Genomic DNA, 12,205 nt, shown 5'->3' with positions numbered 1-12,205 from the left:
GTTTACTTGAACATACTCGGACAGAGTTTCTTGATCTGGGGAATCCGAAGGTGATCGGGGATCTTTTCGAATTACGCTCGAAGAACTATTCAGATAGAATTCGTGCGAACGGTGACGGGGGCATCGACGACTTGTACGTTGCCTTCTTCAATCAGTATCTCTCTCGCTTTGAGGCACAAGCGTTTTACGTGTTCTTCGGAGATCGGTTCACATCGTATCAGTTGTTCGATATGACTTGTGTGTGATAATATGTAAGAGGAACGGAAATGAAGGAGGGAGCATTTACTTGTCGAGCTCACTAGGCATCAAGTTGGTGGTGGTGGTGGAGTGAAGAGTTTCAAAAGCTCTGCCAAACAATAGGGATGGGGGTATGTATATCCATCAATTGATATACGACACGATACGATACAATGCCAAACGACATGGTCCACACATTACATTCGATTGACCCAGTGAAAAAGAAGTCTATGTAGATATAGATATATATATGTCGAAACGAAGAGTAAAAACAAACAGCAAAAGACAAAAAACTACTGGATAAGAGCCCCGACACCTTTGCGCAATCCACCTTCCGACTTCCAGGGTGTTTGACCCATGGACAATGACGAATAATGGGAGTAATCTTGAGGAGAGTAGGAGTGGTGGCATTCGTCCCTGCGTTCCTGAATGGGGGCCAGGGTGGGCGGGGGCGAGTCGAAACGGGTGGACGAGCCGTAAATGTGATGGTTTTGGTCGGCAATCATGGGCTGGCTGTGGTATCTCGCCTGCGCGTCGTCGTACACATTGTACGTTGGCGTTGGGGGCCCGGAGGTGTGGGAAGAAACGGAGTGGGACGAGGCGGGAGACGGCGGCGTCGCCGAGGATGTGGCCGGGGCGTGGTAGGAAGTAATGTGGGAGATCGAGTGACGAGATCCCTGAGAGTTGCTAAAGTTGTCGTGTGGGCTGGATGCATACGAATGGGGCGGAGAATGCGAGAGAGGCGTGGTATGGACGTATGTAAAGCCAGAGCCCTGGGACTGCTCCTGGTAGGTCGTTGTCCCGCTGCGGTACGAGTATTGGTTGTTGCCCATGGCCAGATACTGCGAGTACGACTGTTCGGGCGAGGACGACGACCGGCTCGAGCCGCCGTCGCCGAGGTGTGCCGTGGCCGGCAGTGTGGCTTGGGCCAACGGCGGAGGGGAATCCGGAGGAGTGGCGTGGTGGGCGTACAGTCGGGCCTGTTCCAATGCCGGGGGCGACGACAGCGGCGGAGGCGCATCGGGCACACTCACGGCGGACGCCGTAGAACCGCGTTTAGCACCGCCCATGGCACGTGAGATGGCAGAGCGGGTGGAGCTGCGTCGCGAGCCAGGTGAAAGGTGGATTCGATAGCTGCGCAATAGGTTGGTACATGTCAAAACAGAAAAGGAAAAAAAAAACTTACTGCTGTTGGAGATTGTCCTGACGAGAACAACGGGTCTCGCAGCCCGGGAAGGGACACTTGTGGTTCCGTTCTCCCGTATGGACACGAGAATGCCTGGCTAGGTGTCCGCTGGTGGTAAAGGCACGATCACAGGTAGGACAGACATGCTTCTTTTTAGGGGCCGAGTTGGTGGTGGGGGCCGGCTGGGGGGGCGCCTGGGCAGGGAGCGTGGGGGAGGGCTGGGTGGGATCAGCAAGATAGGGTTGGCCAGCAAAGCCTGAGTTGTAGAATTGAGTGCTCATTTTTGTAGACTCTGCACGGGGCATCGCTGAGGGTGGAGGAGAGGGATGCGTTTGAGGGATGAAAATAGGCTGGTTAAGAAGGATTTTGGCGAGTCCACAACAAATGGATTTTCCCGAATAGGACCCTGCCACATGAGCTTCCCTTACGTAGCTATCGAGATCCCGCCTGGAACTAGATCCAGTCACGCTGTCACAACGCCGCCCAGGCACTTGCCTCTTTCGGCTCTCCACGCCGGTCGTCGTTTTCCTTCACCAGCAGCCGCATCGGCACACCGAGCACACTACCAAACACCAGCCACCCACTTCACCGTACGACGGCGGTGGTGGTCTTTTTGCGTTTCTCCCACTCCCTCCGACTCGGAGTTACCCCGCCATCCATCACCTGACCACGCTCGGCATCTTCCTCTCGATGATCGTCGCTCGCCATGTCCTCCTCCTCCTCCCCCCCCCCAATTCACTCTCGGTCCGCATCCACACCTCAATTCGTGTTAGCATAGACGACACACCTCTTACACATGTCTCGCCATTATGTATTTCCATTCACTTGATGGGAATCTTCAGGTCCGTATCGGGACACGTGAGTCTGCCCCGGAAAGCCTCCTCCTAGGATTCCGGTTCTACTCTGCCCTTTTTTCGTCTCGAAGCAAGGCCGTGGTCGGTTACCAAGCCATCACCCAGCCCGTTTCTCGGCACCCACCTACGCCCCCGCTAAGCTTAGACTTGCACAACTTTCCCTCTTTCTCACGCCTGCCTCCCTTATTGCGAAATCAGTAATGCTGTGCTTTCAATGTCCCACTCAGGCGGGCCACCCTCTCCTCTTTCGTTTTCCTTCTCGTTCAAATTGCGCCCAAACCGGGGCCGACTTCGCCATCTGATAATTCACTTATCATTACCTCAAAGCCTGCCCGACTGTGTTCTGCAAGTCATATATACCAAACATACGAGCCGTAAATTATTAGCACATGTACTTCACACTCATCTTCACTTGTTTTGATGGTTCGGATGTTCTTTCACCGGGTATCCCTCCTTTCGTCCGCGTAGCGCACACACCGTCGCTGGCATATGACGTAATCGCGACATTCATTTACCGACTGAACGACCACCACAGAAAAACAAGACCACTAGTGATCTATCAGCGCGGCATACTCTAGCTGCCGGAATAGTACGCGTCCGAAATCATTAATTGAGTACTCACTCCCCCGACTCCATGCATATCTAGGGTGATGATTCTTTTCTTTCAAATGACATCTTGCCCCGGTGGCTAAGGAGTCAGGACCGCCTACTGGGGCAAAAACCGTGTGTGCGGCTTTAACACGGTCATACTGTTTTTCCAATAATCATCATTCATTTTGAATCCTCTTCAGTTAGGCACCCGGCCAGAGTCAGGACATTTCGAGTGTTGTTTGTGGAGAGACAATAACCCCAAAAAAACATTGAGAGATATGTACAGGGAAATTTGAGAAACACCGAATTGTGTGACTGTAAAATCCACCGATGAATTGAACATGGTGACATGCGAAGGTGTTTCAATGTAGTATAATTGCAAGGCATGACCTCAGCTTGAGATATTTCTGATGTACTAAGCTGATCCCATTCCAAACGCTCGCAAAGAACTCAATCAGCCACACGCATCGCACTCAACATGTCTTCCTACCCACTCAAAACTAAAATTCCTCCACGGTTTTCATGGCAAAGCGTCACTAACTGTATCAGATCAACCACACGTCATAAATCCGAAAAATCGAACATGCCACAGGTATACATCAATTTCAACTCTGGGTTAATTTCGTTGATGTGCCGACTCGGGCTTTGTTTTTTATTGATCAACATTTTTGATGATGGAGAAGGAATAATCAAATCCTAGTAGATACATGTCCGACGGCTGCTGGGGGCTTTATGGATTTCATCATATGTCTATGTATAAACTGCAAGTACGAAGATATTTGTGTGTTTTGCTCACTCTGGTCACCTATACGTGTTTCTGGGGGGGGTAAATCCAATTTTAGCGCTTATCGTTTCATTAAACGATATACTTCTTACTCTACAGATAGTATAATACGACGTATCCCTTCCTTCATGCGTATCTAAATTCCCAGTCCCTTTTTTATGATATGACATGTGGCAGTTCCTTCTTATAACTTTGGTCCACCGCAATGCCGGGGAAGAAAGAAACACAACACAAGGTAAAAATTTTACCAATGACGAAATCGATATCTCTTTAAACTAGAGTAATTAAAAACTCCTTTTGATCTAGAACACTTGAACTAGGTAATGAATACGTCTTTGGTTTTTCTTTTTTCAGTTTTTTCGTTCCGGACTTCCGACTGGCAAAAAAAGAGTCTTAACTTAATTTTCATGCTTCTGTCGTAGTGCTTGAAACATACATACATACATACCATGCATACATATGTTACATACTTTGTTCTCACGTAGTTGAGATTTTTTTTGTCTGGGACTTGAATGACCCTGGATCGGAAGGGTCATAATAGTATAGTCGTTCAAATTCAAATCCTTATCTAAATGACTGAGGAGAAGTTGAGTTGTGTATAGATGTGTCAATGATATGATGTGACGTTTGACTTTTCCGTTGGACGAAAATGTCAGCGAAACTGTTCTTGCACTTCTTTGTCAAATCGTCAAACATTATATTTTTTGATCTGAGTTCTGAATTATGAGATCCGGAAGGTTGTTTTTGACTATCGTCCTGATTCTGTGTTTCTAGAGCTTGCCTCTCGATTTTAAGGATTGCAATCTGGATTTGGGACGTATGTCAAAAATGACGCCGTGGCATTTCTGCGCTACATGAACGTCCCGGCGTCAAATACAAGCTCTGGTAAATTACCTCAACGACGCTTGCGCTTGTTTATTAGAGTGATAGGGCAAAACAAAAGATCATTTCCCACACTTCACACATTTTCTCACAAGGGTCACCGAAACGAAACATACACGCTGTCAGGTAAATTGGTATGTATGTAACACTGTGAAACGAGTTATGGTCGTCAACATTTTTGCGATTCTGACGGAGTGTCAGTTGTAACCATGGTCATGGATAACGATACATAACGACCTAGCTAGACATACTAAATGTTGAATATAATGCGACTCAGTACTGAGAGGGGGGAACGTCATCCTGTGTCAGAATGTCTTTGAGTTTCAGTGATGTTGAACTCGGCTGTCGTTGACTGGTAACTGTCGGTTTCCCCATGATTCCTATCATTCTACTTTTTCCCCATTTTTGATGTTTGTAGAGTCAAGTTACACGACTAACCTGAGTGTTATGATACGTCACTACCAACAGTAGTAAAGTCAATAACTCGGTTAGTAGTACTCCTTTCTTTTTCTTTTTTGTCGGCATGCATATTCTGTTTCTGATGCGCTTTTCCCCTACTATCCCCGGCTGAGATATAAAAGGTATAGCGCCAATTTAGTTCACCGCCGTGGTATTACGAACGTTTGCAAAAAAGAACGAGTTTCAGCTTTGAACATTTGAGGTACATGATGTGTCACGTAGAAGATACTCTTTGAACGTACTTTGGACGATGACATCCACGTAACGATCCAATCGAATTAACGTAGTAGTAGTACATTGTAATAGTAGAGTTGTTCAATTCATGAAATATCTTGAAGCGATAGTCAACCTCGAACTGAACCCTTTAATCACGTTTTTTTAAAACCGCGGAAGGCAATTGGAAGTAATTGGGAACACTTGCCAAAAACGATTCTTACCACCTTCGAGGGTTGCAAAAAATGTGCGGAAAGAAGAATGTTTGCTGATACCAACTCTGAAATGCAACTCCTTCCGAGTCGGAGAAGGCTGCCGCATTACCTTCATTTTTACACAATACAGTATATAAATATACCAAACTACATAATATATATTTATTGTGACGCACACGTCAATCAATCTTCTTCGGTTATCTCAGAAACTCGTTGATTTCATCTTATTTGCATATCGATATCTGAGATGGCCGCCGATTCGCGGAGCGACTTGACCGGCATCCAATAGAAAGAATCGCATGAAGTTACCTCCCCCAATTGAATTAGGGTTGCTTCTTGGACTTATCGTTTGTGACATTTGAAACCAGAACTAAATTGTATTGTCAGCGAAGCCTCGACCAAAAGGAATCCCATACGGCAGTTACTGAGAAACCTTTAACCTTTGTTTCAACTTGCTATATAGGCCCAAGAGTACCTTTCTCATGACCTGTATTTTAACAAGGGTAATCATGGATTTAACGATGGAAATTTCCAATCGTCATAGCTTTTAAGCGTTACAAGTGAACCCTTAAATCTTACCGTCCCATCTTCCCGTAGGAGCAGGGGCACGATGATTGCAAGAGTCTAATCTTGATTTGCACACGCTGTGCAACTTGGAGGGGCCAAGAAGGGGTAATGAGTCCTGACGAATGTATTAATTCGTCATTAGGTCCTCGGGACCCTTAAACCCGTATTCCTAGGGAAACGTCCCTCGTCAAACGACGAGATATAAAACTAAAGCCGAAACATATTCGCTTAACACAAAAGTTGAAGCATACCAGTATGTTTAGCCACAGTTAGACCGTCTCAAAGCCGAGATAGTTTCTAGAATGTTGTTGCCTCTGATGAAAAGCGTAATGCCGATGGGAGAAATAGAAGAGAAAATACACGCACTTTCCCCGATGGATAAAAGCCACAAATGGTTTCCTCAGTCCTATAATACATTGAAAGGTGGGCTACTTTAGAAGATGTTGACATTCTTGTTGAGATTGCATGAATAGACTAGGCCGTTCTTTCGGCGGACTCTATGCGTCTTAATGAAAGGAATGCTCTCCCAAACAAAGTATATACCCGATCCTCCCGCGAAAAGCTTTAACACTTGATAACCATATATATCACAAGGGCCATCATTACACCCCATGCCAGGGTATTTTCTGCTGTGTGCCTCCTTCTGCTTCCCCGACCCTGATGGCGATGAATGGGTAAGGTCGCGAATGGCAAGTCGGGGTTCAAATCGAGACAAACTGGGAAAGTGGAGACGATAATCTTTGGTGTATCAGACAGCAGACAGATACCATGTATATCAGGATTTGCAAGGTCTGTCCTTGTTAAGCCGCCGGCATTTCACTAAGATGTCTTTTACCTTCAGCTATGGTGATTAGTGAAGGCAAGTCTCACCGTTCAGTATCGCAGCTCCAGGCGCATAATGTTAGAAACGTTTCTTTGTCCGTTTCGGATAAAATCGATGCCGATCAGTGTTTGGCCAAAGTAAGAATACAGCTCTTGGTGCGATATTCTGACTATAACAGTACAGAGCGCTGCGGCGATATAAATGGGACATGCGGTTCCCTCATTTCATTGGTTCTCTGGGAGAAATTGGAGAGAATCCTTTATTTGCATGTCCAGCATTTCGGCCGAACAAGAGTGGGGGCAGAAACCAAAACATGTTGAGTAGGCGTGTCGAGGACTGTCTTCCGATATCGGGATCGGGTTCCAATCCTGGAACGAAGTGGGTCTTTGAGAATGATTGAGGTTGAGTGGCGAATGTATTCTAAAGAAATCGATGGGAATCAAAAGTCACCGGTGTGCTAGTAACGTTCTCTAACATTGCATCAAGCCGTCGGCCGGTGACTTGACGATACGGAAACTACCATCGAACACTCTTTTACTAAAGATATCCAGAGTTAATTTTGCATGGAGTGAAGCATGCCGAACTTGAGTGACTGATCAAATCTCGGGATAGGATTGGGACAGTTAGTCCACCGAGCACGGATCTGATAATAAGTTATGGATTTTATTTTGGCTTCGTTGACATCCTGTACTTTCAGAAGATGAGTATGAATCGGAACATTGCGAGCGACGTATGGGAGCATAACGGTCATTAGATCAAAATATTACCTGGCGTACAGTCCGAGTCGGAATGTGTTAAAGCTGGATACAAAATGGCGGTAGTAGAGTTTGGGATGAATGGGATTGGAGGTGGGTCTGATACCTCCAGTCGATCGTTCCTTGACAGCGAAAGAGATAATTGTTTTTCTGACGCAACGAGGGCATGGACTAAGCGATAGAATTCGGATGCCCCTGAGCGAGAGTGTTGATGGATGATCAAACGCCCAAAAGATTACAACTTAAATGACTTCAATAATGGAAGCACTTGTTATCTGGTGTCTTTTAGCTTCTCTTGGATCCGAGGTATTCCAACCGATAAGTGAAGGTCTGGCAGGAGGTCAGACTGGTCATTGGTCGCCGCTGCCACTTAGTAATGAAATGGCTACGGCGTGAGTCTTGCTTTTCCCACGATACAGTCAGCTGAATTATAGGTTGAACATAAGCCGCCATGTAAGTATTCTAGTCAAGTCATGTGAAGGCCTACCATTGGATATTAACAAACGTTTAGCCTGAGAACCGATTGCCGGCGGCCACTTCACCGTAACATCCGTGCAATACTCGACAGGCAACGATGGGCACTTTACCCTACCAAACCCAACCGCCAAGCTCGAGTCGAAATTTGCCTGGATATACATGGCGTCTCTTACTACTCGGGTCACTCATTGTTACCGGCCTTTTTTTCCAACCTTGGCCCCTGAACCGATGGCTTGATAACAACTTTCAAGCACAATGTCATGGTAGTGTCTGCGCTCAGCCATTTCCCCCTGCAAACAGGTCCACTTATTCAGATGCATACGACTCTCCCGAGTTCAAGAAGCGAAGCGCTTTGCGGCTTTCAGGAGCCGTGAAGATCCCTACCATGTCTGTAGCATCTGTGCTTCATGATCTTGTAACTCAAATGCATCAGGTCTTTCGACGATATGGGACCTATACATGAAGATGAACGTTGGAAGCCATTTCCTGAAATGCACCAATATCTTGAGACGACGTTTCCGATTGTGTATGTGCTAATGTTTCGGCTTATATCTCCCTTACCTTTCGTAGACATGCGCATGCCACTCGCGAGGTTGTTGGAGGATACTCTCTCGTGTACACCCTGGAAGGGTCTTCCTCAGATCTCAAACCCTTCATGCTCATGGCTCACATGGATGTTGTCCCAGCGTGAGTTTCCTTTCAGACTTTCTGAACCGATGTAGATCTCGATATTTGCCAGCCTCACTGCATTAGACCATTGGACCTATCCGCCATTCGAAGGCAAGATCGATGGGGACTGGCTTTATGGTCGTGGTGCCGCAGATTGCAAGAACAACTTGATTGGTATTTTGTCTGCACTGGAGCATCTTTTGGAATCAGGTTGGAAACCCAGGAGGTCTATTGGTAAGTTGATTTTGATGTCGTAAGTTCAGGATACTTATAGACATAGTGCTCGCTTTTGGGCAGGATGAAGAAATCAGCGGTCACTATGGTGCAGCAAGTGTCGGACGACATCTCACAAGTAGATACGGTGAACAAAGTTTCGCCATGATCGTTGATGAGGGCGGTTCGGGTCTCGACACAGTATATGGACGTGATTTTGCCTTTCCTGGAGTTGCAGAAAAAGGTTATCTGGTGAGTATCTTTAGCTGGCTGATTACCGACTTGAGTATTCATTGGAATGTATAGAATGCCATCATCACTGTTGAGATGGCAGGGGGACAGTGAGTTCATTGGTACCCTCGTAATGGAGTCGAATTAATTCGGCGATTCTCAGTTCTTCCGTTCCGACGCCACACACAAGCATTGGCATCCTATCAAAGATCGTCTCAAAACTCGAGTAAGGTCATCGCTGGCAGGGTTGTGCTATGGCTGAACCCGCCACTAGGGATTATGAAATGTTCCGCCCTCATATTAAACGAGAAAGTCCTATTTGGGGTTACTTGAATTGTGTTGCAACATACGGCAAAAAAAGTCAAGTACCAAAATGGATACAGGAAGCGGTGGCTAGTACCAAGCCTGACTTTGATTCTATTGCCAAGAGTTTCGCCGAGACGTCACCTCCGAGTCGTTACCTCGTTCAGACGTCCAAAGTAGCGACAATTTTCAATGCCGGCGTCAAAGTGAGCGACCCTGTTTCCATGCCACTCTCCATGGACTTCTCCGCGGCCTTTGATTCTATGACGTTCTTTCAACTTTTCTCAACGTGAACTGTCTATCATTGCTGATGGTTTTCTAGGAAAATGCTATGGCCGAGGCTGCTACGGTTTACTTCAACAACCGTATCAATATATTCAGTTCGAGTTAAGGACATCAATACTGGCACTATATCCACTTACCTAATTTTCTCATCAGCTAGCGAAGTCGCTCAGCGCTACACTGAGCTCATTCTGCCTATAGCAAAGCAATATTCTTTGAATCTTCAAGGAAAGTCGTACTCACAGGAACCTTCGATCGGCAACATCACGATTGAATGGAATGATCCTCTTGAGCCTAGTCCCATTTCGCCAACGACCATCGACAATGTAGCATGGGAATCATTTATGAAAGCAGTTCAAGCTTCGTTTGGATCCGGTGTCATCACAACTCCAAGCGGTGGGACAGGAAACACAGGCGAGTCGGTTATCATTGATGCTTCGTCCTCAAATATTGACATCAGGATCATATCTCAGATACGCGTCATTTCGTGAGCGCTCGTGACTAAATTTGGTGAACATAAAGAATTAACCATGGATACGTGACACGTTGGGGTTGTGTGCCCGTAGTGGAATTTGTAGGTGCCGTTATCTGTCTCGCTTAGCCGCCATTCACCTGATTTATCTCAAGGACGCACAACATTTACCGCTGGAGTCCTTCACGTATTGGCACAAGGTACCCTTTGATCTCCTAGCGACGTTTCCGCGAATCGTTAATGGTTGACAGACTGAACATTCATACTGTGGATGAGAAGATCAGTAAGTTTAGCGCGCAATACCATGTGAAGAAGCTGAACCGCTTCCAGAAATTGACACCCACATTGAAGGAATCCGCTTCTATACTGGTACGTTGTTGAACGAGTTCATTCTTACCACTGGACAACTGGTGACCTTTTCTATCCCAGAGCTTATCCTCATCGTCGACGAGGCGACTGACGCGTTCTGACCTAAATGATGCGGATTGTAAACACGTCAGACTGTCGTAATCTTCCTTGAATAAATATGTGATGTATGAAAACCCTTAGCATAATTCAGAAGCTCATCGACGTCGGTACACTCAATGACGCGATCATCAGTGCTAAAATCCGGAGGCCATGCATCTCCTCGGAGGGTATCAACTATGAAGTCATAATCATGTCGGTGATCAATCAAAATGTGTTGCGAAAACAGCTCCGATCCCTGAGACTCCCAGAATTAGGGTGAGTAACAGGTGAGCAGGGTATCTTCACAGGGATGCGAGGTTGTCGTGAATCCCATCGTTATTTTTAACGAAGCCACGGACTCAGGCCAAGTTGAACTTAGGTCCCTAACGTAGCCCTTTTTGGGGAAATAAGCGGCTTGCCTTCATGCTTCCGAGGATCTATCAACGGATCATACTAAATTCTGAAGTGGCTTAATGATCATTCAACGAACATTCTATTCTACTCGCTACGTTTCTGTCTATTATTTTTTTTTTAAAAAATGTCAGCTGCGCTTCGGCGTTGTATAATACCGACCGGAGTGCGTGGGCGCTGATGAATCAGAACAAGCTCCAGTCTTCATATGATCCATGCACGAGGTGGATAATTGGATCTAATTGAATGGAGTGGGCAATAGACAGGAAGAAAGTAGAAGGCCCAAATTCCTGGCACTGTGGCGCGAGACTTTCGACATTCTCGCACGCGGGGTATAGTTTGTCAAATTGATAGAAGTAGAAGCCATTTATGAATCATACATGATGGAATCAAGTTGCTATTTCGTTTTTCCAGTTGAACATGTTATAGATGATAATATAATCAGATCTACGACTTCTTCATTCGTCCAAGGCCAATGCGATGAGGAGCGATTATCATGATTGAGATTATAAAGCTACCGATGATGAGGCGACATTTCTGCATCCATGCGTCACAAAATCAGGCAATTCTGAGTATCCGGAAGCCTTCAGTCTTCCATGCAAATGACATGCTCTAATCTGGAACAAGACACGGGATCCTGGAGCAAAGAGCGACCGACGATCAGTTCCCTGGATATAGGTTCGTCACAGCACACCAAGGGATCGAGCCCTGCAGGATATAGACGCGACTTTAGTAGGGGAAAGCGGAGGTAAGGTTGGGAAGCCAAGATACAGGAAACACCAAGGGAAACACCAAGGAGACATCAACCAACCTTTCAGAAATTCAGGGGTTGGTCCGTTCTTTGAGCGCTTTGCTGACAAGACCCACGTTTTAGGGTTGCAATTGAAAACCTGCAGGTTTCCTTCACGAGATCTTTCGTCAATGAGTTGGTGATAAACTTACTGGCATCTACTCAGCAGTGACTTAATGAGATTCTGGAATTCAAATATGTCACTTTCGTGGAAGAAATGAGGTAGTAGTATGTTACCTACAATTTTGCTAACGTGGAAAATTGATCGATATCGTGCGGGTGAACAGTGCTCGGCGAAAGGTATATACATCAGGGTAGCTGGTGTTTGGAAAATGGAGCGAGTA

General features: G+C 46.2%; 3 protein-coding genes across 3 annotated transcripts in view; 1 reads left to right on the top strand and 2 right to left on the bottom strand.

Annotated features, from left to right (window-relative positions):
* The window catches only part of AGABI2DRAFT_229218 (serine/threonine specific protein phosphatase), a 3,289-nt gene extending 2,954 nt beyond the window's left edge, over positions 1–335 (bottom strand). Inside the window, exons 1-3 of the mRNA XM_006456906.1 lie at positions 287–335; positions 111–234; positions 23–62 (exon numbers count right to left, since the gene is read on the bottom strand). Of these exons, the coding sequence (XP_006456969.1) occupies positions 23–62; positions 111–234; positions 287–306 (184 nt within the window). The 5' untranslated portion in view covers positions 307–335. The remainder of the gene's footprint in view (positions 1–22; positions 63–110; positions 235–286) is intronic.
* A 195-nt stretch (positions 336–530) lies between these two features.
* On the bottom strand, positions 531–1,728 carry AGABI2DRAFT_122840 (hypothetical protein; the record flags this gene model as incomplete). Its single annotated transcript, XM_006456905.1, has 2 exons — positions 531–1,371; positions 1,424–1,728. The coding sequence occupies 2 exons, from the start codon at positions 1,726–1,728 to the stop codon at positions 531–533; spliced, it is 1,146 nt and encodes a 381-aa protein (XP_006456968.1).
* A 6,260-nt stretch (positions 1,729–7,988) lies between these two features.
* Positions 7,989–10,749, top strand: AGABI2DRAFT_212201 (hypothetical protein). Its single transcript, XM_006456904.1, has 17 exons — positions 7,989–8,019; positions 8,078–8,430; positions 8,477–8,569; positions 8,614–8,730; positions 8,783–8,946; positions 8,993–9,177; positions 9,232–9,266; positions 9,320–9,382; positions 9,431–9,665; positions 9,782–9,845; positions 9,898–10,155; positions 10,215–10,228; positions 10,308–10,315; positions 10,369–10,413; positions 10,465–10,496; positions 10,544–10,582; positions 10,643–10,749. Exons 2-17 carry the CDS (start codon positions 8,141–8,143, stop codon positions 10,681–10,683), a joined length of 1,683 nt encoding a protein of 560 aa, XP_006456967.1. The 5' UTR covers positions 7,989–8,019; positions 8,078–8,140; the 3' UTR covers positions 10,684–10,749.
* The last annotated feature ends 1,456 nt before the right edge of the window (positions 10,750–12,205 follow it).

Source organism: Agaricus bisporus (assembly GCF_000300575.1).
Source record: "Agaricus bisporus var. bisporus H97 unplaced genomic scaffold AGABI2scaffold_14, whole genome shotgun sequence".
Classification (NCBI taxonomy): Eukaryota; Fungi; Basidiomycota; class Agaricomycetes; order Agaricales; family Agaricaceae; genus Agaricus; species Agaricus bisporus.
The sequence above is the reverse complement of the archived record's forward strand: the minus strand, read 5'-3'. Positions and strand labels throughout refer to the sequence as shown.